The sequence below is a fragment of the Pollicipes pollicipes genome, unplaced genomic scaffold, assembly GCF_011947565.3.
Source record: "Pollicipes pollicipes isolate AB1234 unplaced genomic scaffold, Ppol_2.1 Scaffold_6686;HRSCAF=7923_pilon_pilon_pilon, whole genome shotgun sequence".
Lineage (NCBI taxonomy): Eukaryota > Metazoa > Arthropoda > Thecostraca > Pollicipedomorpha > Pollicipedidae > Pollicipes > Pollicipes pollicipes.
The window spans coordinates 22,357,459-22,382,889 of record NW_023596921.1 but is presented as its reverse complement, the minus strand read 5'-3'; the positions used below and the strand labels follow the sequence as shown (position 1 = coordinate 22,382,889).

At 57.5% G+C, this 25,431-nt stretch overlaps 1 protein-coding gene across 1 annotated transcript in view; it reads right to left on the bottom strand.

Moving 5' to 3' along the window:
- LOC119108067 (adenylate cyclase type 9) overlaps positions 1–25,431 on the bottom strand; it is an 85,945-nt gene that overhangs the window by 58,301 nt on the left and 2,213 nt on the right. Inside the window, exons 2-3 of the mRNA XM_037231646.1 lie at positions 17,167–18,700; positions 5,877–6,037 (exon numbers count right to left, since the gene is read on the bottom strand). Of these exons, the coding sequence (XP_037087541.1) occupies positions 5,877–6,037; positions 17,167–18,661 (1,656 nt within the window). The 5' untranslated portion in view covers positions 18,662–18,700. The remainder of the gene's footprint in view (positions 1–5,876; positions 6,038–17,166; positions 18,701–25,431) is intronic.

Below are 25,431 nucleotides of genomic sequence, written 5' to 3'. Positions count from 1 at the left end.
TTGGCCTGGGTCACTTTAGGTCAATGACCTATTCTGACCTCTAAGAAGTCCATGGAAGATGCATAATAAGGTTCCTGCTATCAATAAATTCGAAATGAGCACCAGAAACTATCCCATACAACAAGTCCTAGGGTAACAAATCAGGTTGGTTTTGACCTTGGTCTAACCTTCGAACCTGACCTCACGTCAAGGTAATTTGCTCATTCAACTGTTGTGTTGCCTAAGAAAGCATCTCAGAGATGTATGATTTCGTCTAACACTCCGTTGTTGGATCAGATTAAAGGATTCCCTAGAAACTGCCTTCGTTGAAACCATGGCCTGACTTTGGCCTTTCATAGGTCAGCGACCGTACAAGGTGAACATAAATTTGTGATGCCAAACGATCCGCTATTCAATTGTCTACAACTACGCAAAATTTCGCACGGCTATGCCGTGCCGTTCGGAAAAATTCTGAAAGCAACCTTCGGGGGGGGGGGGCGGGTCAATTTGACCCCCCACCCGAGCGCGTATCAATGGCATACGACATTGGTCTAAACAAGCTAAAACAATACCGTTAGCCCTATTCCTCGTAAAAACAATCAAGAGAAAGGAGATATAATGTGTTGATATTTCGACCGTATGCTTTTATCGAAATACATATCAGACTATTAACATTTGTTTAGGTAAAGACATGCAGCCGAAATATCAATACATCTATCTCTCTCTCCTCCTAGTTATTCTACAAGAACTACGAAGCGAATCGAAACGAATATCAGACTACTGGCATTTTTTCGATAAAGGTATATAGCCGAAATATCAATGCATCTATCTCTCCTTTCTCCTGGCTATTCTACAAGGAATAAGGCTAACAGTACTGCCTTATCTATATGTATAATGCTCCTCGCAAATGCGCATAACAACTTAAGTACTGGTCGATATAGATTGTTTACACCATTACATGAAGCTAAGGTGAAAAATGCGGTACGATGCCAAACCTGGTCCAAAATTTTTGTGCGCCGCTGGCCTATCTTATATAGTTATTCACATAAATACAGTAGTGCTGTTTTAATGGCAGACACTGTGACCCAACCCCAATGACAAGAAGAAATGCGGAGTGGGTTGCGTAATTTGGCAAAATGGCTTGGTCCCCAAAACCTGTAGCTAGAGCCGCTCATGTGGGCGAATGCTTACCACCCCATATAAATGTATATAAGTCGTGTATAGCGCAGCACCAGCCAACACTAAAACACCACAAACCTCGTAATAAAAAAGTCGCACTTCCTCTCTCAGCGAGATACAAATTGTAACGCCTGAGCGAATACACGATGCAATAAACTTTACACACCTCTGGAGTATGAGAATGACCAAGTTCCTCACAGCTAACCCTGTCCCCGCCCACCCAACCACAAATACATGCCGTCTCGGAAAGCCACCATAGAAGAGCGCTTCGGCGCCCCAAGACGACGTCTAGCGGGGCTTTCCGACAAGAGTGGGCACGTGACTCTGGTGTCTCCGCCCCCCCCCCCCCTCTGGATTCGTCTGCTTTCCGATCAGAGGGGGCACGTGACTCTGGTGTCGCCACCCCTCCCCCTCTGGATTCGTCTGCTTTCCGATCAGAGGGGGCACGTGACTCTGGTGTCGCCACCCCTCCCCCTCTGGATTCGTCTGCTTTCCGATCAGAGTAGGCACATGACTCTGGTGTCGCCACCCCTCCCCCTCTGGATTCGTCTGCTTTCCGATCAGAGGGGGCACGTGACTCTGGTGTCTTCACCCTTCCTCCTCTGGAATCGTCCCTGCATGACCATAATGCTGCTTGAATTAGGGACTATTAAATGCAACTTGTCCTTCGTCAAAATACAGCGGGCTAAATCAGTTGAAAAAACTCGGGGTGGGGGATGGGGGGAGGAAGGGGGGGGGGAGGTCGTCAGGCCTTCGGCTCAGCCTTAAATCAGTTACAAAAATTGACACACCGGTGCGGTGGCACAGCCCCGGATCAGCTGTGGTGGCACAACCTAAAACCAGGAGCAGCTGTATTGATACAGCCTCGGATACGGCGGGTACGAGGCATCTGTACATCTTGCTGCGACCGTCACTGAAGCCGGGAATCCCACCTGGGACGGCTTCCTGGCCGACACAGCAGTCAACACGGACGAGGCATGAGGGCCAGCACACTGCCGGCCCGAGATCGGGTGGCTGCGACAATCGAGTCGCGCGGATGGCGGAGACGCACGCAATGGGGAGGCGCACTGCAATACGTGTGCATGTGTACTGCACAGGCGTGCGACGCCGACGGAGTGTGGTTTGGCTTTTGCGTTTGTAACGCTTCCCAACTTAGCCGCATGCATTATTTATTTAGCTGGACTGGAGATCAGAGTCCCTTCCCAGCGCAGCTTGCTGCACTGGCACTGATGCTGCCATCCAAGTGGTCCAAACTATTGTATAATTTTGCCCCAACCTGTCGACCTACTAGAGCCGATTAATTATAATGTGCCACGCAATGCAACCTCACGGCCGCCCGCTCGCTAAGTCTTCCGCCCCTTGCCGATGAAGTACACCTTAGGCGAGAACTGAACCCACTTGACGAATTTCGAATCCCATCCGTCTGCCATCGGCTGTGGGTCCGGGCCGGCGCTCCATCCGCTACACCGCCGAGGGAGAGCAGCCCGACCAGCCAGCGTCGGCGTTCCCCGGAGACCCATCGTGGCGTCCCTCCTCCCTGCCGTATCAGCTCCGGCGGTTCTCGGCACCGCGTCTCCTCCCCGCCTGCTGGTCGCGGGTGGTTAAGACTGAGGGGACACCGAGCGCCACACGGCTGCCTGACTCACTGGATGGCGTCACGGCGTCACCGTGAAGCCATGGCAAGCCATCGTAAGAGATTAGCAGCTACTTATAGCAAGGGACCAGCGGTGAACCAAAGAGGATGTGCTGGCCGATCGGGGCCCACCGCATGACGCCACGGGGAGAGACACAAAGGCCGGCTTTGCCAAGAGTGTCGCAGCAAGCCAACATGACAGCCAACATGACCACACTGATTGCACGGGAAATTAATGAAGCCATTTCAGGCCTAAAAATCTCGCGGATGTTTATACCACACTGGTGTCTTGCACCTCGAGGGTCGGAAATAGCTGACATCCCAAAAACTGGTGTTGTGCTTGCAAACGAACGCGAAGGATGTTACCAGCATGTTTAGAGTGCTTATGTAAATGAACGGTAATTCCATAAGACTGCCTCTTATCTTTTAATCAAATGTATTTATATACGATTTAGCTACGAAACCAAAACGTTATGAAATCATGAGTGTCTATACCTGAGTCGCCCGCTTAAATTTCATTAAGTGCTTAAAAGTACCCAGCAGGGAGAAGCAGAGACTTAACCACATACAGCATCATCATACTACAGTTACCACAGCCACTGCACATGTTGACATGAGAGCCAGGCGAGAGTTATGGCGGCATCAAATCACCTACACTAGAGGATGCCGTGACAAAATCTCCATTCGCTGATTTTTCAGAGAAAAAGCAATCCCATCAACGCCCCACGTGGCCGTTGTGCACTGTACCGACAGAGTCGACGGCAAGCTTGCGCATACGCTGTCCTCATAAGTTCCACAAATGCTGAGTGAACCGTGACGTCATGTTCGGACAGGTGAGCACACCGCAGCTTTGGGCCCGGCGTGTGTGGTCATCGCACATAAATCAAGGTTATGATGCAGTTCGTCAGGAAACCGGGAACGCGTTCTTTTTGAACTCACCATCCGATTCGTACAGGTGGCAATGCAAAGTCACTTTCCTCACCGGGGAATGCAGCTAGTTCTGGCGGATTTTTCCCGATTAGCTGCGATCAAACAGGCTGACAAACCGCCGGCGGTTGTATAACGACGGGCCTAGCGCCCCCACGCCGACATTTTTACCGGGACAAATCCACGTTCCGTCTGGCCCCGTGACGACAAGACACCGGAGAGGCCGCCAATCTGCAGCATCTGCCTCAAGTCACCATATGAAAAACCCCAAAAGGCAATCGTCACGCTATCGGTGATTTAGAGGCACCTCGCGCTGGAGCGCGCCTCTCGCTAATCGCCACGCTCGGCCCACCGGCCTCTCCGAGTGCATTCCTCAGGCGCTTCCCTCGAACTCGGCCGCCCGCGTGCCTCCACCTGTAACAGGCTCTTCAGCGGCGTGCGCGACGCACCAGGGCTGAGGTGCGGCGCTGCTGTCACCACGCGCACGCAGCCGCAGCGCCGCGCCAGCCAGAGCAGGAGCCGCGCTGCGCAAGTTCTCAGTAAGGGGCTGCGCAGGCGCACGCCGGCCCGGCCCGGCGCGGCGCGGCGGCGCGCGGCGCGGCGGCCGGTCGGCGCTGGGGGCCGGTGCGCGCGCTGGCCCAATCCCCGCTCACACGCCGCCACTCGCCGGGTCATAACTTGTCTGACGGCAGGATAAGCCACCCGCCTGACGTGCACTTGAAAGACTTTGCGCTGCGAAAAATTGGCCCTCGGCAACCGGCTTGGCCGTGCCCGCCGCGGCCGGACCTTGACACTGTAGCCTGGCCGAAGGTGGCGCACAATGAGCCCCCGCAGCCGTGAAGCAACACACAAAGATAAAGGGTGAAACGGGATGCGGGTCGCCGGGGCCGAAAGACCGCTTACGGGGAGAGAGGGAGGCGACGCCGTCGGCCGTTGCGTGGCACGCACTGCCACGTACGGACCGGCGTAAGCACCGCGGCGTGGTAGCTTGGGGCACGGACCGGCGCCTGACCCGCGCGGCGGGTTCGGAGGGGTGCTGCGCCGTTGGCGAGGCGGCCGCCGGGGCGGTGCCGCGCGCCAGTGGACGGCGTCCCTCAGTGGGCAGAGCATCGGCCGCCGGACAGCGGTGGAGACGGCGCTACGGCGGCGCGGAACGGTTCGCACCGACCAGTGGACTGTGGTGCAGTGAGATGCCACCCCGAGACTACAGCGCACAGCAGCATTTCAACTGCGGGAGACGTGAAAGGCAGTCTTCTGCAGGCGCAAAGCTCGGAAAGGAGGCCTAGGGTGGAAACGGGAGTGGGAGGAGTGGGGGAGGGGGCGCGAGGCCCACGTGGTTATGCGTCATGCACTGCGTTCACAAAGTAGTGGTCGCAGCAAAGTGGGCACAGCAAACAGCCGCTGTGTGTATAAGTCAGCATTGGCTTTGATTGTACGTAAGCCGCATACGACCGACGCCCTTCGAATGACACGTTCAAGCAGCGCGTATCAATTGCACAGCTCCGGCGCCGATAAGTCGGGAGCCCACCCATCGCTGACAAGACAGGGAACGAGCCACCATCCGGCCACTCACGGCCAGTCGGCAGTCGGCAGGCGGCCGACAACAGGCACCGCCAGCACCACAGTCGCTGGCACGCGCCATGCCGTAGCCAACAGCGCGTGGTGTGGAGGGGTGTGGGCGACGTCTGACCAAACTTCAGTGGGGAGGCGACGGTGATTACACACCTGGTTTAAGACAAAGAAGGATCAAACTTGGCGTATCCATCGTCCGGGTGGCAGACCACGGCCCGACCGGACGGTGACCTGCCCTGGCGTAATGGGCCGGGTGTCTTTGACCTGACCACGGCCCGACCGGACGGTGACCTGCCCTGGCGTAATGGGCCGGGTGTCTTTGACCTGTCCACGGCCCGACCGGACGGTGACCTGCCCTGGCGTAATGGGCCGGGTGTCTTTGACCTGACCACGGCCCGACCGGACGGTGACCTGCCCTGGCGTGATGGGCCGGGTGTCTTTGACCTGACCACGGCCCGACCGGACGGTGACCTGCCCTGGCGTAATGGGCCGGGTGTCTTTGACCTATCCACGGCCTGACCGCGCATGACCTGACCTGGCCTGACTTTCCGTGACCTGCCCTGGTGGTGACCTGGTGTGACCTGACCTGGCGTGTCGTGTCGGGCGTCTCGATGATGCTGGGCAGCGAGCAGGCCTTCTTGGTGAGCCGGCCGGCAGTCGCCGAGGAGCCGCGTCCGGACGGCGAGCTCGGCTCCGACCGCGGTGCGAACGGCTCCCGCTTGCCGACGATGAAGTACGTCTTCAGGTCTGTCGGCCACGCGCAGACTGTCACGCGGCGCCGAGCCCTCACGCGGGCACGCCGGGCCAGCGCAGAACAACGCCCCCGCTGAGAGGCAGGCGCTACACACCAGACGGTGAGGTCATCCAAATACTGCCGAGTCACTGTGCGTCGGACAGATGCCACTTGCACGTTGCAGGTGGTGGCGCGTATTTGCTTTCATGTGCCATGGTATTTGGTTACATCACGAGTTAGCCTCGGCATTATGGGTTTTAACGCGCGAAAGTCCAGCCATGTAGAGCAAGCACGTTCATCCGTAAATAACATTGCTGCAAAAATGGTCAGCTACGAAATGGGAAAAAATAGTCAGCTTCGGGTCTCGAAAGACCAGGCGATTTTCATAAACAATATTGACAAGCTTGCAATGATTTGCGGCTCTAGCAATCATGGCAAAATAATTAAAAAGTGTAGCATTGGTAATTTTCGGTCAATTACTGGTGCCATTAAGGGCAAGGCAGTTTCGAAGTCCATAAATGAATCGTAACCGGTAGCTTCCACGCGCAGTTGGTTTGGAGTCTTTATCTACTGTTATTGCTGATATTTGACGTCAATCCTTTTAAAGGCTCCTAAGTGGGCCGAGACATATGCGCACGAGGACGCACGATCGTCTGTACACATCGCCCGACGCACCGTCGCCAGTATGATGGCATGTTGTTTCGGTGCTCGCACCGTCGCCGGTATGATGGTCATGGTCTGTTGTTTGGTGCTCGCACCGTCGTCAGTATGATGGTCATGGTCTGTTGTTTGGTGCTCGCACCGTCGTCAGTATGATGGCCATGGTCTGTTGTTTGGCGCTCGCACCGTCGCCAGTATGATGGTCTGTTGTTCGGTGCTCGCACCGTCGCCAGTATGATGGTCATGGTCTGTTGTTTGGTGCTCGCACCGTCGCCAGTATGATGGTCATGGTCTGTTGTTTGGTGCTCGCACCGTCGCCAGTATGATGGCCATGGTCTGTCGTTTGGCGCTCGCACCATCGTCAGTATGATGGTCATGGTCTGTTGTTCGGTGCTCGCACCGTCGCCAGTATGACGGTCTGTTGTTCGGTGCTCGCACGATCGCCAGTATGACGGTCTGTTGTTTCGGTGCTCGGAAAGTTTTTGTCTGATGCCGCCGCAACGCCGGGCCGTCGGCATTTGGACTTGGCTTCGATCCGTGTTGTCCAGCTTTTTCGGAAATTGATGCTATATTTTTCATGTTAAGCGAATGGGGAGGCCACACAGTGGCGGTGTTACAATAGTGGAGAAGAAAGGACCGCTCCAACAGTTTGCATGCGAATGCCGAACGACTTATGTACCACACGAATTAGGAGGGTGTGATGGCCTGTTCGGGCGAGGTCGCTCAGTTTCTAGAAATTTTCATAGCTCACATGAGCCTCATCTGACATGCTGTCTTGCTCGTAACATTAACACGCGGGATTCAAAGAGCTCTCTATCCATGAGTGAGCAAGTTTAGGCAAAACTAAGATCCAAAAACCTCAGGCACGTGGAGGATAATATGTTCCAAACCTTTACAGACTGTCCGTGCATTGACAGTCTGTAGTGGTCTGCAATGGAGAGATATTTCAACAAGCAGTCATTCAAGCTTCCCCATCCCACACCCCATACACGGCACCATGCTGAGGGATATTCGTAACACAGACGGGTGCACAGATGGGTTTCGGACGGCCCGCTCACAGCACAAGGCTGGAAATAAGCGCACTAAGGACATCATTGCAGTCGTGCACGTCCTGCATCCTAACGCCCGATACCCAGCACCGTGCTAAGGTCTGCCCAAATCACGGAGATTACACCGAGGGGTTTCGGTGGCTCCTACCGAGCGTAAAAGCGCACATGCCGGGTACATTAGCCGCTTGTCTTCGAGCAGGCCTTCGCAAAATATCGCGCATCCGGTGTTCAAATGCGGGAGCTGGAATGATTTATTTCCTTGAAACCTCTTGATTGTATCGCGCGAGTCCATACAGAATCGGAAGATTTTCTGTCTTTAAGCGCCTAAGGTTTTTGATCTTAAGCTTTGTTTATCCTTGCTTACTCGCAACCATGAACCCTACCCGAACCGTTAATCAATCTCACGGTATATCCCAACTAATGCCGGCGTCTCACCACCGTCTCCTGGCTTGTTGGAAGTGGGTTCCTTTCAACATTAGAACACATATTGCCGAAGAACCAGGAGCGCACGATTTTCGTTGTTTATGTCAGCTATTTTCAGACAAACACACATGTTGTTTTGATCACAAGCCACAGACGCATGAGTCGGCGAGGGAAGACAGGAAACCACACTGCTCTCCCGCGTTTAGTGCGAGGAGTAAATGGGCGTGAAATTCTAATGATTAACTTCTGACATTAACCTTATGATCATTCAAGAAAAAGCGAAGAAAAAATTACAGTAATGCATCGAAAGAATCTGTCTAAAAGGTATTCGGTTCTCCTTCTTTTTCAAACGCTTCTACGCCCGTGCCGCAAACACTAGGTCGTTATGCCGCGATGACACGACACAATTACGATTCACAAAGCAGCCCTGTCGGCCGGACAACAGTGAACTCCTACCCCATCACGAGGCACGCCTGAAACTGAACGATCCAGTCACTGAGCGCTGACACCACATTCGCGTTCAGCTCGGTATCATGGATCGCCCCGCATCGCAAGTGTACCGGTCAGCCATGGTGAAGCCTCATATAATAGGTAAATAAATGTTTGTTGAACGCTGTAATGCCCGAGTGCAGTCGCAGTGCTCGGTGGCCCACCGGCTTCGTCGAGTGGGCATCCAGAAGCGCGACGCAGTTGGGTCTCTGTGGCGCAGCGAGCGGACTTCGGCGAATAGAAAATGACTCATTTGTATTCCGCTGTGACACGTTCTGCTATGCTGCATATAGCAGTAGTTGCATTTGTCTTTCAGTGTTTGGGACGTGCGCGGACAAACGGCCGGACGGACGGACGCAGGACGTGGATTCGTCTGACACTGCGAGCTCATGGCGAGGATTAGTCCCGTACGCTTACTGATCATTCACGTTCAGCACCAACATCTGCGCGAGGACAGGTCTGGGAGAAACAGGCGAGGACCCGACCGAGCCGAAGGACAGATTCAACACCCGAAGTCGATCATTTTCACGGACACATGATGGTTGCATGTTGAAAGGGGATAAGACGCACCTGCTGGTGTGAACTGAGAGGGTCTACCCGATCAGGAGCAGCCACAACGAATCGGCTAGACGCAAAGTGGCTCAATCACATCCCGCCCATTCTGTGAAGCGTTAAGGTTTTGAGTTCGAATCCAACTCGGTGCGTATTAGAAGGTCCGCCAAACATGCCCCGCGCGGGAGTGTCCAGACCAGGCAGGGACCCACTACTATCCAGACATACCACACCCCAAGCCCGGTGAATGAAAAGTGCAGAGAGATCGACGCCTTCCACCGGCGCAAAGGTCAGACACGTGATAGGCCAGGCTGCCGTGGCCGGCGACAGGGCGTCTGGTTGCAGCGGGCGGCGGATCCAGAGTCGGACAAATGCCACGGAACGGGAGTCGGGCGCCACCGCCGCCCTCCCACGCCTGCCACCGCCGGCGGCTGGTCCGCCCCACAGGAGGGCCGGTGGTCCGCCATGCCAGCGCGGCCGGCGGCGGGCTGGCGCCGCCGCCGCGCCTTGGACGGCCGACGAGACGGAGTGGCGCGGGCCGGGCGCGGCGGCGCCGGAGACCGCACCCGTCCGCGGAAAGCCGGAACTCGGCGGACGGCGCGACCGGCCCGGGCTCCGCACGGCGGAGTGAAAGTCCGAGGCCAGGGGCGCGCTCAGGCCGCGGCTTGAGGGGGCGGGTGCGGCGCCGGTGAACGAACTCTCTCGAGATTCCTGGGCGTCATTTAACACGAGCTGCGACAAAGCTTAATAGAAGCTGTTTGTGTGATAATGGCGTGGTTGATGGCTGAGAGTGCTTAGCCCGATCATCATCATTATCTTCAAAAGATGAAGTATTTACTCTCCTCTCCGCTCCGTGAGACCGGGATGCTGGCCTTGCTGACAGTCATTATAAGTTACCCGGTTCGTGGTACGTTTGCTAATATATTTCTCAAAATGGCCTGATGCCTCGTATCCGGCGGGGCTTAAGAGGCTCGTACGGGGAGCCCGGCAGAGCTGTTCCGAATTAACGCAGGTAAGCTATGAATCACCTGCCGGGGCGGGGGCGGGGGCGGGGGCCGGGGTGGGGGGCGAGAGCCGGGGCGGGGCGGGGCGAGGGCCGGGGCGCGGGCGTGGGCGGTGCTTCTACGAGGCGGTGCTTCTATTTGTTCACTCGCAAAGTCGGAAAACAGCCAAAACAGAATGATAGTTTGGTAACATTTGGAAAACAGTTTCAGAAATTTCGTCTCGTTCCTTTGAGGTGCCGGTGGTAAAGAACAAAACATAGCTAACTTTAAGAGTAAAAGGTAATCGGGGTTCTAAGTCTACCGCCTCCGCTGGCACGAGAATCAAGTAATTCGTTTGCGTTCAGACTAAAAATGGCGATTATTCCTGATCCGGATGATACGTAATACGCTAAAACGACATGACAGACATGACCACACGCACGTCAGCCGTGCATCTGCCAGCTCTAGTATGAAAGCTCAGAGTGCGATACGCCGCACGTCGCTCAGAAAACCACGAGCTTAAAACAACCCTTCTGACACATTCCACTTCATGAAACAAAGCATGCATTCATATTCGAGTTTTTAAATATCTTATGGGAAACGTTGAACTAGCGCTGACGAATACTTAGAAAAACTACATCGCCCAAAGAATATCTTTTGGGTAGCTTGTGAGGAGAGTTGTGGCACATTCTGAGTTCCGTAGCATTTCTCTCTTTACTTGCCTTTTCAATTTCCGTTGCACTCAGTGCTAAGTACTGCCTTTAGCATGGCCGAAATGCGAAAGAAGAGCGAAGGCTGCTAAAAATAAAGGGACCACAAATCAAAAGAGAAGGCTGAAGCTTTCAGCACTATACAATCCCCAAACCAAATCATTCGATTGCGTCAATCACAGCAAATCGTAGGAGCTTATAAATTTGCGGAATTTTGTGTATGCGAACAGACCCATTCGAGACCAACAAATCAGTTACAGTGCCCACCACGAGGCAACATCCATATTGTGAGCCACTGGTGAACAATGTGGCTGAGGTGGTACCATTTTACCATTTACCATTTACCTTTCTATTTACCATGGTGCAGTGGTACACAATACAATATAACAAGCACCATTGCTAACAAAATAAACATGCTCGGTCAGCATACTCAGAACAATGAACGTCATGAAGTAAAAAAAAACTATTATTACTTCTATGTAGGACGCAGTGACGCATTGGTCATAGCGGCAATTACATAATTGGCTGGAATGCTCATTGGAACATTCAGTTACGTGAAGCTGAAATTGGCTCCATTTTGTACAGGCGCAGCAATAGCTGGGCGCTGGGCTATAGCACGCGGCCACACCCCAGCGGCCACCGCCCGTCGCGAGGTCAGTGATGTCGGGCCTATGCGCGGCTAGCGGACTGGCCCGTCGGGTGTCGGAGCACATGTATGTCTGTGACGCGCCTGTGGTCATCGGGAGGCGCAACATTTTCAGAATGGGCTAAACGAACGAGGTATTTAGGAGGTACAGCACTAATGTCGCTTAGTCGTTCTTTCCATAATATTGGCCCAGCAGTGCTAGATGTTTGGTTTGAAGTCCTGGAGCAGATTATAAACAATCCTTACGGTCCGAGCGTAAAAACCAAACATTCAGACTTGAAAACGACTAAAAGCTACCAAATACCATTTGCTGTACTGCCTACACAGTTCAATGTCATATCGTATCAGCAATAGCGTATAACCGGCGTATCACATGAAACCCGAACGCGATTAGTATCGCTTTTTAATAGACAACATCAGAAGAAGTGCAACTGCTTAATCAAGGAAGTGGAGAGTGGTGTAACCCGAAGTATTCATTCGCTTGACGAGCATCCCCGGTAATGACTTGACACCGGTTCCATAGCCCACACGTCTTCTAGTGGGTTGGGTCAGTTCTGCTGACCGACAGCAGTCAGCGCCCAGCACCGTGTTTCAGAGGCGCGCTCAGCCGCCGCCGCAGGTACGGATATGTGACTCCACCACGCCGGCATGTTCGCAGCCGCTGAGTGTACGCTCAGACAGCAGTTCCGTTTTGGGCCGAGCATTATACTGCATGCCACCGGCCACCTCAAGTCCTTCACACGCCTCTGCTACGGAACCTAGCGCTGATGGCACCCATTCGTTCCAGATAGGAGCCCGAATAACCTGTCAGTTACACCTGAAACGTCAGTCCTGCGGGCCCGCGAGCACGCCCGTTCGTGCTGATAATGCTGCCGCATATCGGTCTCTGGCGTCTGGAAGTGAGACCCGTCATGTGAAAGGAGTCACAGGCACTCGCCCCTCGAAACGTAACCGCGCCGAAACGGGCGCGAGATAAAATGGAACGGACATATCTGGCGGGTTTTTGAAACCGACTGCCGCCACTGTTGGGACTAACAGCGCGCTTTTGAACGCCTAACGGATCTGCAATGCATGCAGGGACCGATAAGAAAGCGGATAAGCTGGGCATCTGGAAGCTCGAGATGCGGGGTTTGATTCTCCGCTGTGACCGTCCCTCCTGCCAGGGTGAGAGACAGGCAGTGCTACGTGGTGTCAGCAGCTGAGCACGCCGTAAAGCCCCAGTGACACACAAGCACTGCAATGCTTGCCGTCAAGGAAGGGCATGACGTCACGCTGATGATGACGGTTTGAGCTTTAGGATGAATATGATGCTGAAGCGTTGCAAGGCTGAGGCAGAGGCCTTACTTTCCAGATATGAGCCTGGGTTTTTTTCGTTTACACAGTAATATGAACTCCATAGCAGATAAACAATGCAGATGGCATTCCTTTGTAAGTAATCGCTACACTATCGTTTCTGCCAACGACGCGAAATAAGCCACGACACAGGAAAAGGCTTTTACGATCCCGTAACAGAAACTGACAAAGCTCTAATTTTGCATGCACATTCAACATGCTAATCAACGCCTGATATTCAGGTACTGTGCAATGAACCACCTACCATAATACATAGTTTACAGTCAGGATTCCCTGCTACATTCTTATGGAAATCTGTATCACCACCCTGGATGGGAACTTCCCGTTTTTTTTATTTAGGGAGTCACGCTCCAGGCTATCAAGTGTCGACTGTTAAATGAATCACCACTGCAATGTCGCCGCACATCGTGCGCGGCCGCTGGTGGGCTGCATAAGACACTGCCAAGGACGACTTATCTGGGGCTGGACGAGTGAGGCACCGCACCCGACACCTCCTGCAGCCAATCTGACATTCACAAGTCCGGCGAATAAATTATGCAGCTCTGCGGTCTACTGTCGGCTACGCGACTACCCTGCTACAGTCGGCCTCCATATAGGCCTCTGCTGCTGACGGTGACCCCGAGTACCCATTGTTCCCATCTGGTCTCTCGTGTCGCTATCCGAGACGAAAGGTCGAGGCCGTTCATGCTCACATGTTAGCGGCAGAACATCGGTGGCCGTCGATGCCCAGAGATAGGGTATTCCACACATCAGAAGTCACCTTTGAAATATGCATTTTCTCATGATGACTCCAACGACCGGAAAGCCCTGATCAAAATGGGGTATAAATAAAAAAATACAACAATTGAACTGGGCTATTTCACCGACCGCTCCCATTGCCGGGCTGACTCCAACTTACCACTATCTTCAAAGCCAGCCCTCGATCCGAAAAGGGGCAATCTGTAGCCCTGGTTAATCCCAACCAGAAAACCTTAGGTTCAGTGTCAGAAGCCTGATAACGTTATAGATCACATAAATCCCTTATCGTCCTAATCTTTTCTGACCACCTGAGGAACTGATAACAGCTGAAAAACGGGCGTATAGTTTTTAAACAGGTACGAGACAGGAGAGGGATTTCTTTTACGTCAGAAACACGATACTTGCGGCGGATCAGGTCAGGTCAAGTTCATAATTTGTGCTGTGATTATCCTCAAGAGTCCGAATAAACTAAATGTTATTAACTCAACGACGAACACAGATCCATAATGCCGAAAAACCACGAGCTGAAAGGCATTTTTGTCTTATTAGGTCAGGTTAATGTTTACTAAGAATAGCGTTCTATAGCTGAATATTAAATGTGTAATCCTCCGAGCAGCTTAAGTATACTGACATAGTCATCACTTCATAATAAACGCTGCCTTTTAACTTATTGTTTCCGTACGATTCACTATAATTCATTCATGTTAAATCATTGATATTTGATATTAACACTTTGATAATCATTGTGAGTGCTTTTCTCCGTATTTTGTGAACTCACTGCAATTGTAGCGAGCGATTTTCAACTGACGAGAAATGCCGTCAGAACTGGCGTTTCGTTCCGAGGTGAAGATGTCTGGTCGGAAATCATTAGCTTGAAACTAAATGTGTTAGTGTTGCCAATTGATCACAGACAGTCAACACATCACTTCAAAACAATTAAAACAAGACAGAAAACCGTGAACTGTCACCGAGTGTGCACAAATGGACATGCAGTGGCTCACACCCTAACTTCCTAGCCATGCCCAGCAATGCCGTTTTACCAGGATGTGTCGAATCAATCTCTTGATGGGCTACGCCACTTTGTTGGACAGTCCGAGAACAGTTCGGGAGCTATTTCTTACATCCATAGGATCTTGACTCTTGAACCCCGTGTGGAGCGCTAGATTAGGTCAAACCGCTGGGCATGTCAGGATCTGAGTACATGAATGCCCTTTTAATTAGCATCGTTTTGTTTATTTTGTGAACTTGTCGGATTTTCGTCGGTCCATCTCTTTAGCTGGGAGGAGCGTGCCCCACTTGGGCGCCACATGACCAAAGGAGTGATGTTATCGCCAACTGCCCGAAAAGGCCAAATAGCCCCTGACGGTCAGCACGGGTCGAGACACTCCATCGGTCCGGGGCGCCAATCCCCTGACGGTCAGCACGGGTCAGGACACACCATCGGTCCGGGGCACCAATCCCCTGACGGTCAGCACGGGTCGAGACACACCATCGGTACCGGGTGCCAATCCCCTGACGGTCAGCACGGGTCGGGACACACCATCGGTCCGGGGCGCCAATCTCCTGACGGTCAGCACGGGTCGGGACACACCATCGGTACCGGGGCGCCAATCCCCTGACGGTCAGCACGGGTCGAGACACACCATCGGTACCGGGTGCCAATCCCCTGACGGTCAGCACGGGTCGAGACACACCATCGGTACCGGGTGCCAATCCCCTGACGGTCAGCACGGGTCGAGACACAACATCGGTACCGGGTGCCAATCCCCTGATGGTCAGCACGGGTCGGGACACACCATCGGTACCGGGTGCCAATCCCCTGATGGTCAGCACGGGTCGGGCCACACCATCGGTACCGGGTGCCAATCCCCTGATGGTCAGCACGGGTCGAGACACAACATCGGTACCGGGTGCCAATCCCCTGACGGTCAGCGCGGGTCGAGACACAACATCGGTACCGGGTGCCAATCCCCTGACGGTCAGCGCGGGTCGGGACACACCATCGGTCCGGGGCGCCAATCCCCTGATGGTCAGCACGGGTCGAGACACAACATCGGTACCGGGTGCCAATCCCCTGACGGTCAGCACGGGTCGGGCCATCGGTCCGGTGTCCGTTGTCACGGGGTGCCAATGGTCTTTCGAGGTTATACAACGGCTCATGGGACGTTCTGGTGTTTTAGAGAGCCCAGTACCTAGAAACTGCACTTCTGTCGCCAGGACGGACCGTCTCCTTGAAAAGACTTGTGCAGCCGAAAGAATGTACGATACGCATTCCAATTCGCTGGGAGTGTTCACTTTATTTTGGACGATCGTTGTGACATGTGTCGCCGATGTTCACGCATTGGGATCACAATTTATCAATAATGTCATATGAAGTGGCGTGTTGCAAGAGGAATGATGGAATGGCAAGCCGTTGCTATGTATTTCATCTTACCATTCACGGGGATGGTCATAATGTAACTTAGAAGAAAATGTACCTCAGCAATATGTCAAAGCCCATCGCTGATTTCTCTCATTCAACAGCTGAACTGGATCCTTACTTTTGCACGCATGTCGCTGATTCGGCCGAACACCGTGTCCGAGCTCAGGTGTGAAATGAACTACGTCCACCACAAACACAAAAAAAAAACGCGCGGCGCATTTAAGCCACACCAAGTAATTTAGGTTCCGCAATGGGTTAAACTAATAGCGAGTTGTAAACCAGATAATTGACAATGACGTGACATAAGTTGAAATACGTTGCGTGGTGATATCACTTTTCAGACAGGGGCTCAAGGCATTCGGACCACAACAACGTGCATGTGGTAATAGGCCTCAGACCGACAGAGGCGGCACACGCTTTGTTTCTTTGGGACGGCACTCGGCAGCCAGATCCTGTTGGGCCCAGCGCTGATGACTGTCTGAGCCTGCCGCCCTGGGCGTGAGGCGTCTTCCGTGAACCGGGTCACGTAACCCCTACGAACATTCCTCAGATGCTTGGAAGCACCGCAGAGATATCTGGCAGATGGGTGCCGAGACCAAATTCAAGCTTATTTTTACAACAGCGGCGGTTTTCAGACTAATGCATCCGGCCACAAGGCGGCCTTAGAAACATGGAAAGAATGGCGCCGATACATAATGAACAAACAACGTGAGCACGCTTGCGGTCGCCTACAACGGCTTTTCAGCAGCGTCTGGGTAACAAGCCAAGATTCCCGCCGCAGGTCGTAACGCAAAGGAAGACCTGCCAAACCCGACTCGATGTTAAAACCATCCACGTTTCGAAGAAAGTGGGGCCACGGCTATACCCGTCACACCGCATTCTTCCGCGGCCACGGCCAGCGCAACACTCAGGTCGGGAAGGAGAAGGAGGGCGGGGGAGGGGGAGGGGAGGCGGCGCTTGCGACAGTCGCTGAGATGGGCGGCCGCGTCGGGGTCCTCAGCACGCAAAAACGCGGCGGCGGCGGCGGCGGCGAGCGGCGACACGTCCCTGGCAGCAGTTGGACACCGATCTGGCAGCGCTCGGCCACCGATCTGGCAGCCCCTGGAGGCCGGACTCACCTGCCAGTGGATCGCCGGGCGTCACCTGGTACTGGCCGTGCAGGTATTTGTACGTTCGCTCCGATATGTGCACCGCGCCCGGCCGGCCGGACGACTCCATCTTGTTGGCCATGCTAACGTCGTTGGACCAGACGTCGAATTTGAAGCGCGCCGTGCCCACCAGTCCGCACAGCACCCGGCCCGTATGCACGCCTACTCGCATGTTCACGTCCTCGCCGTTGTCGCGGTCGAACTGCCCGATGGCCGTGATCATGGCCAGCCCCATCTCGACGCAGCAGTGCGCGTGGTCGTCTCGCGGCTTCGGGCAGCCGGACACGCAGTAGTAGCAGTCGCCCAGCGTGCTGATCTTCTCGCAGCCGTGGAGCGCGCACAGCTCGTCGAAGCGGCCGAACAGGTCGTTGAGCAGGCCGACCAGCTGCTCAGCCGTTTTGTTGCTGGACATGCGCGTGAAGCCGACGATGTCGGCGAACAGGATACTGACCGGGTCCATGGGGCGCATATTGAAGGGCCGGAAGCAGATCTCGGGCCCGGCGGGTGTCGCTCGCTGCGGCCGATCCAGCTCGGCCGCCAAGCTGGTCGACTCGAGCAGCGCCTGCTCGTCGTGCATCTCCAGCTGCGCCCAGCTGGCCAACGACGGCGGCATCACCGAGTGGATCATCTTCTCCTTCAGCTGCTTCTCCTCCTCCAGCTGCAGGCGCGTCAGCATGGTCTGGCCGACGGTGGTGAAGGTGCTGCGCATGTGAACCTGGGCCAGCACGAGCGTGCGCAGCCCGATCAGGTGCAGGCAGAGATGCAGGCCAGCGCGCACGCCCAGCTGCAGCGTGTCGCTGCCGTCGGCGTCGGCCGCGTTCAGCACCTCCAGCGCCACCGAGTAGGCGCCGGCGGCGAGCACGCTGGCGTACAGCGGCAGCGGGATCATCGTGTAGACGAGCGTGACGGTGACCACGGCCCAGGTGAAGAGCTGCAGCTCCGTCACCGAGTGGCCACCGGGGAAAACAGTGAGCCTCGCGGTGGCCGGCAGCAGCGAGAGCAGGCACAGCGCGCCGGCCGCCACCGCCGACACGGACACCAGGTGGCGCTCCAAGCAGGCCGTCTCGCTGACGCCGAGCACCACAAGCAGCGGCAGCACGCCCAGCACGCCCAGCAGCGCCAGCAGCAGCAGGTCGCGGAAAGCGCCCACGTACGCGCACCACACGATCGCGGCCAGCAGCGCGAACACGACGCCGATCTGGAGGCGGCGCTTGATGCGCAGAAAGGTCGTCTCGCGGTACTGGCCCTCGAGGATGTCCGAGTCGAAGCGCGGGTCCCACCAGCTGGCGGCAGCGCGCTCGAACAGGCGCGGCAGGCGGCGCGTGCGCTCCGACCCCGCCGCGCCGCCCAGCAGCGGCGTCGTCACGAAGAAGTCGCTCAGGTCGGAGAGCTTGGTGGCGCGCTGGCGGCCGCGCCCCGACTCCGGGTCGGCATCGGGCCGAGCCGCTCCCGCCGACGTCGCCATGACCTCGCGTGACCGGCCGGCCCGCCGCTACCGCACCATCTGCGGGGAGGGCGAGGGGGCGTCAGTCGGACGTGCCGCCGCGGTCGGCGCGACGGGCGGCACGTGGCGGCGCCCGAGCTCGCCGCCGCCGGATTGTGTGTCACCTGCGGGGGCGCGGGCCGAGGGGCGCGCTTCCAAGGTCACCACTCGATAAGGAAACGCGCGCGCCGCCGCGCGCCGCACGCACCTTACGCAAGCGCGCCGCTGATGGCGGCGGCGGTGGCGGAAGCGGCGGTGGTGACGACGGCGGCGGCGGCGGCGGCGGCGGCAGCAGCTGCCGGTAATTGACTTGTAAGCACGGCGCGGCCGCACCCGGCGACATTCCACGGGCGCCGACCGGTCGACCGACACCGAGAGCGAAAGCCGCTCGCCTATGCGGAAGCCGGTGGCCGGCGAGCCCGCCACCGGCCGAGCCGTCGCGGGCCGTGACCTGGCAGGTCGGGGTCGCCGGCGGCGGCGCGGCCGCAGCGCGACACTGCCGGGTTTCGCCATCGGTCGCGGGAAGCGGGCACCGCAGGCGGCCGTGCACGGCGAGAGAAATCCCGATACGGAGGTGAGGCGCCAGCCCGGGCCGGCGCCGGCCGTACGGCAACCGCTCCACTGGCATCGATCGGGGGCGTTGGGTAACCCGCGTGGCCGAGGGGAGGGGAAGGGCGGGCCTCGGTCGGGGCGCACCTTCGCACCGTTGGCAACGTATGCAATCGCAGTCGGGTGCTGGCGATTCGCGTCGCCACGAAACGGAAATGCGTTGTTCGCCACACGAGTTTTGGTGCACACGGAACTCACAAGTGGCGGACATGCACAGATGCAATGAGGAACTGTGCACAGGCGCTTCCGACGGAGTCTGCGCGCCGACGAGGGTTTCACGCTAGAAATTCCGTCGCCAGACGGAACTGGTACACAAGTGGTAGCATAACAAAACAGCCGAAGCGACCATTTATTAATCAACAGGTTAAAACTGCGGTGCTTTCAATGAGGCCGACGTGGCTGCCGCCACAGGACGCACCTGTCATCCATACGACATTCTCCATCCACGATTAGCCACGTGACCTTTCAACGGCTCAGTAGCGACGGCAAATGCCACTCACCGCCCATGAACCGCTCACACTTCCGTCGAGCACGCGTGAGAACGGCACAAAACTGAACTCTCCCCGAGCGGCATGAAGCCTATTTCGGAGCAGCGGACTTGTCTGTGCATACGGCGTCCCGGAGACCAGTTTGTCGGTACCTCCCACCGGACCGTCATCCCGTTGTCAGGTCTAGACCCCTCCGGCTATCAGCAGCTCCCGGATGTACTCACTCACGGCGATGACGGCCGCGCCAGAGGTCAGGGGAGGTCAGCACCGGGCGAGGGCCGTGCACCTCGACAGGGCGTGTCTCAACTCATTGCGGGGCGTCGGCGGCGACTGCCGCTGTCCGGCCGACATCCGGCACTCTGCCCCAGCGGAGCAACGGAGCTGCATGGCACCCGCAGGTGACGACCATCCTTGGGGGGGGGGGGGGGGGCAGGATGGCGAGCACACAGCAACCCGTAGATGCTCTCTCAACAGGGCCGGGGTGAGCCCAGCTGACAACCAGAGCACGCTCACAGTGGGGGTAACTGAAGGAATATGTCTTTGTGTGGGTGAGAAGGAGGGCGGGGCGCGGCATGGATGAGTGCTTAGACCTCGGCCCTGCCTCGATTGCTCCTTGAACGTAGAGTACTTATGTAACTACCGAACCCACTGACGTCCGCGACACACGCAGCAGGGCAGCTCTGGCTAGTGACTGAGGCACGGTTTCCACACGGGAGGGGGGAGGGGGGGGGGGGGGTGGAGCCCGACCAACAGGCAGACAAGGGCTCATCAACGCAGGGCGGACCACGTAATAGCCGGGACACCGTTTCAGTAAGGCAGGGGAGCCCGCCCAATCACGGAGCCAAGTCCCAGTAGGGCAGACCGAGTCCGCCGGCCTCCTCATCAAAGTATGGTTCAGGTAAAGCAGAACAAAAGCCGCCTGGTGGCCTGAGGTGCGAGCCCTAGGAGGTGAGGGGCGAACAGGGAGCTGGTCGGTCATCGCGGAGTGAGGGCATCAGGAGAGGAGGGAGGAAGGAACCAACAGGCCACTGCTGAGCGAGCGCATCAGGAGAGGAGGGAGGAAGGAACCAACCAGTCACTGCGGAGCGAGCGCATCAGGAGAGGAGGGAGGAGAGAACCAACAGGTTACTGCGGAGCGAACGCATCAGGGAAGGGAGAGGAAGGAACCAACCGGTCACTGCGGAGCCAGCGCATCAGGAGAGGTGGGAGCCCGCCCAGACACCCAGGAACGCTTCCACAACGGGAAGCTGCCGACTGTCCACAGCACTAAACAGTGGCGGAAGTGGCCCTCCTTTTCTGCCATGATCTCCGTTTGTGCCACGATCCACGTGATATATGCGATTTAGAAGTCTTTCCAAATATGCATATACCATGAAGACCAAGACTCTCATCACTTGCACTGCACGCTGCATGTTATATGAAACATAAGCGCTACTAATGCTTACCTACAGCACCGAAAACTTAACCCAGAGCCCCAAGAATCAAAAATGATATCCGGGGTGCCAACAGCTTGAAGCTTTTAGAGAAAACCTACAGCACTAATTTACGTCATAATATTTAAAAAGGAAATACATTTGCATTCAGAAAAGTGACACAGTTTGTCCGTCAGGACTACAAAGCTCGGTAGTTCCTGACAGTCAAGCTCCGCGACAAAAATGACAGGTATGTATTCTATCCATGCACACTTTTTCGCGGCGACAGTTTCGACATAATACCTCGTATCAATCGTCTTCATTATTCCTCCATCGCTGAATTTTCGAAACACCGCACAAATCAACGTCGGAACAACAAAAAGGCGACAAGCCCGACGTCGAGCGGTTATGTCTAATTTGGACCGGTTTATGGGCCCCTAAATTCCGCCACTGTCGCTACTCGCTCATCGCCGCCGACACAGGGTCTCCCGGCGCCAGCCGCTGGCAAAACAGCCGACCCTGCCAAACTCTATTCATTTGCAAACAAACAGGGCGTGGCGTTGTTTCCACGCTGAGCAGCGCCAGGGAGGCCCTCGTGGAGCGCCAGCCTCGGTGAGTGCCCGAAGCCAACGACACGAAATGCCACCCGGTCGCCGTTTGGGATCAAACTGAGCCATCGCGCAGCGCCCTGGGATGTTTTACCCATAATGATGCGCAACAGCAAGTGACGGTAGCTAATGCTTCTCGCAGATGTGTTCAGTACGAGTCTGACGTGGAGAAGGGAGGAGAGCCGCGCCGGGCGCGGGGTGGCGGACTCGGGTCAGGGCACGCGTCGGCGGCAGGTGCACGGCGCCTGCAGCCATCGGCTCGGGGCTTGTTGACCTGGGCGGCAGAGGTGGGGCGGCCAGCGTCAGCCGAGATTTTCATTGGCAGCGGCCGCCGGCCGACTGCGAGCCGCGCCGGCCGCCTGTGTCGATGCTGTCGAACAGAGGATCGCGGCTCAGTTTCCGATCCGTCGACACCGCTCACCGCCGCGGCGGGCCCGGCGGCCGCCTCCGACTCGGCAGCCACGTGGGCGTGACGTGCGCGTTCCGCTCGCGAAGACAAGCCCGTCAGCATACCTATCGGGCCGAGATAAGGCTGAGGGCACTGTACACAGATATCGCGCACCGCAAAGGTCACCCATTTTCTCCGAATCGAGGGGCGCTGCTGTCTTCAGAAGGGCGATGCGTCGTGTGCGCGGGCGATATGATACACCCACGAGACGTCACTCGCCTGCCCACCTCCCACGTAGCCGAGACGCCTCCAGCAAAAGCCGGGAGTGCTAATGCCGGCCGCGTACTCACGTCCAGGCCGACGTCGCACTGAGCGCGGCGCTGCAGGTAGCCACGGGTCGCGGACAGTCCAACCACAGCCTACCACTGCCGATCGTCGACGACGCGCGCTCTTCACGGACAGGCCAGCTTTACGTGCGATGTCGGTGCGCCCACGTCGGCTCTCTCGCCCCGCCCGGCGTCACGCGGTCTCCGTGTGGTTCGCCGGAGCCGAGTCTGCGCCGTGGGGCGGCGCGAGCCGTGCCCAGCGGAGCCCCGCGCCGGCTCCGTCCCCGCTGCACGCTCACCTGGGCGGCGGACGGGCCTGTTGCAGCCTGCCAGCCGAGAGCGCCGGCCCAAATAATAACAGCAACCGGAGATGGAAATAGTTCTGGCGCGCGCGCCGCGACGGGCTGCGGGGGAGTGACTCCGTCCGGTCGGTCGGTCACTCGGCGCAGCCCTGCGTCCCTCCCGCCCGACCGCCGGAGGTCGGCCGTCCTCCGCTGTCCAGCGTGCAGGTCCAGCGGGCTCTCCATAGCGCGCTTCAACCGGCGTGAGTCATGGATCCAGCCGAGCAGCTGTCTGCCGGCGGCCAGCGGCTAAACTTAGCTGGACCGGGCTGAGGGAACTGGAACGGGACGGGACGGGTCGCGACGGGACAGGACAGCACGTGGGTCGGGTCGGGTCGGGTCGGGTCAGGTCGGGTTGAGTCGGGCCGGGCCGGGCCGAGTCGGGTCGGGTCGGGTCGGACCGAGCCGGGCACGGCCGGGTCGGATCGGGACGGTTCGGGTCAGATCGGATAGAATCGGGCCGGGCCGGGCCGGGCCGGGCGGGGCCGGGCCGGGCACGGCCGGGCCGGGCCGGGCCGGGCCGGGCCGGGCCGGGCCGGGCCGGGCCGGGTCGAGCCGGGCGCGGCCGGGTCGGGTCGGGACGGGACGGTTCGGGTCAGGTCGGGTAGAGTTGGGTCGGGTCGGGTCGGGCCGGGCCGGGCCGGGCCGGGCCGGGCCGGGCCGGGTCGGGCCGGGCCGGGTCGAGCCGGGCGCGGCCGAGTCGGGTCGGGACGGTTCGCGCGCGTCGGCCCGGCTCGGCCCGGCCCGGCTCGGCACGCACGCGAGCGACCGGCCGGGTGACGAGCCCCGTCACTCAGCCGCGGCCTATTCCGGGCCGCCGCGCCGCCGGCCGGCCAAAAATACGCCAGCCGACCGGCCAGCGCGCCGCTGCATCTAATTGCAATTTGGGGCGCTTGCGCCGCTGCTGGGCGCCGGTATTGGATCGACGGCGAGCTTGGAGCGCCGGAACCGGGTGAGCCAGGGCTGGGTGCAGTCTCGAGGAGGCAGCCCAGCACCGAGTGCAGGGCGGGCCGGAAGGCTCGTAAAACGCGTGGGAAACTTCCGCTCAGGTCTCCGGGATCTGGGGGCATTTGGCGAATTGTCTGAATAGAAAGATGTGACTAAAAGGCAGGGCTAGGAAGCCTCAGGGATCTGGAGGGCACATCATGAGAGGGAGCGGAAGGGCAGCTAACCCAATCCACTGCTGGTCTAAATGCGGCTTGAGTCTTTGAATGTTACTTGGAGATCAAGAGGGAAAACTTGTTCCATGCTTTTCAGGTTGTGATTGTTGAATATGCCCTCGGTATTAATGGAAGCCATCGAGAGAAATCGTACCTCACGAATCATGCGCACTTAGTTCTCGGTGTCATATTAACGTTCCAGAAAAAGATGGAAATGTCGCGTTTCGATCGCTTCGAAGTACGTCATTTCGGAATAAACCCAGAGATTGGGAAACGGAGCGCAGAGCTTCCGAAACCTCCAGCACGGATGCTTCAGTCGCTAACGTGAGCGAACAGACGCATCGCAGCAGAACGGTCACGTCAGGGGCAGAGCACACAAGCCCGACGCCATGATAAGATACCGTGCTGAGATGTCTGCTGCAGCACGTGATCAGGTGCCGTAATGAGAAGCTGCGATGATCTGCTGCAATGATACGCTGCGGTGTGGTCTACCGCGGTGGGGTCCCGCGATGCGAAGGCGTAATTAGATGCGGTGACAGGCGGCCGCCGCGCGGTTTGTGATGATCTGGTGTAACGACATGCTGCGTGGACCTGCGTCAGTAAGACGATACCGCCGTGAGCTGCCCTGCTGTGTGGCGAGCTACCGTGATAAGCCGTCGCGATGATCATAGCCCGCATTATATGATGATATTGTGATGGGTCCGCCTCCGCCCGCTCGGATGGCGACAGCAGCTATCTGAGAGCCAGATGGCCGGGCCTGAAGCGGCTGCGATAATGCTGTGAACTGACGGTGGCCCGCGCGACCCCCTCCCCCTCATCCGCCCTCCCCCTCCCCCCGCCCGACAGCCGTGTCAACGCATAACCACCGTCGCAAACAGGGTACACAAACAGAACACCCACACGCGGTGGGCGGTGTCGGCGGCGTCGGCGGCGCCAGCGGCGGTGGACAGGTGGACAGGTGGACAGGTGGCGTGGAGCAGTCAAGGCTGGCGGCCGGCTGGACCAGACCGCCGGATAATCCCGTCCACCGCCGACCATAAACGGCGGAGAAACAACAGCTCACCTTCCCCGGCCCGGGCAGCCTGCGCCGGCCGGGGAGCGGGGCCGAAGGTGACCGGCGAAGGAGACGCCAGAGACCCGAGCCCAGAGCGGAGAATGACCGCGGAGGGAGAGGAGGCCCGTCCCACACGGCGGGCGAGGCTCCCGGTGCACACTACCAGCGCTGGTGGGGCCGGGGAAGAAGCAAGGGGTTCGCCCCACAGCGCTGGTGGGGCCGGGGAAAAAGCAAGGGGTTCGCCCCACAGCGCTGGTGGGGCCGGGGAAGAAGCAAGGGGTTCGCCCCACAGCGCTGGTGGGGCCGGGGAAGAAGCAAGGGGTTCGCCCCACAGCGCTGGTGGGGCCGGGGAAGAAGCAAGAGGTT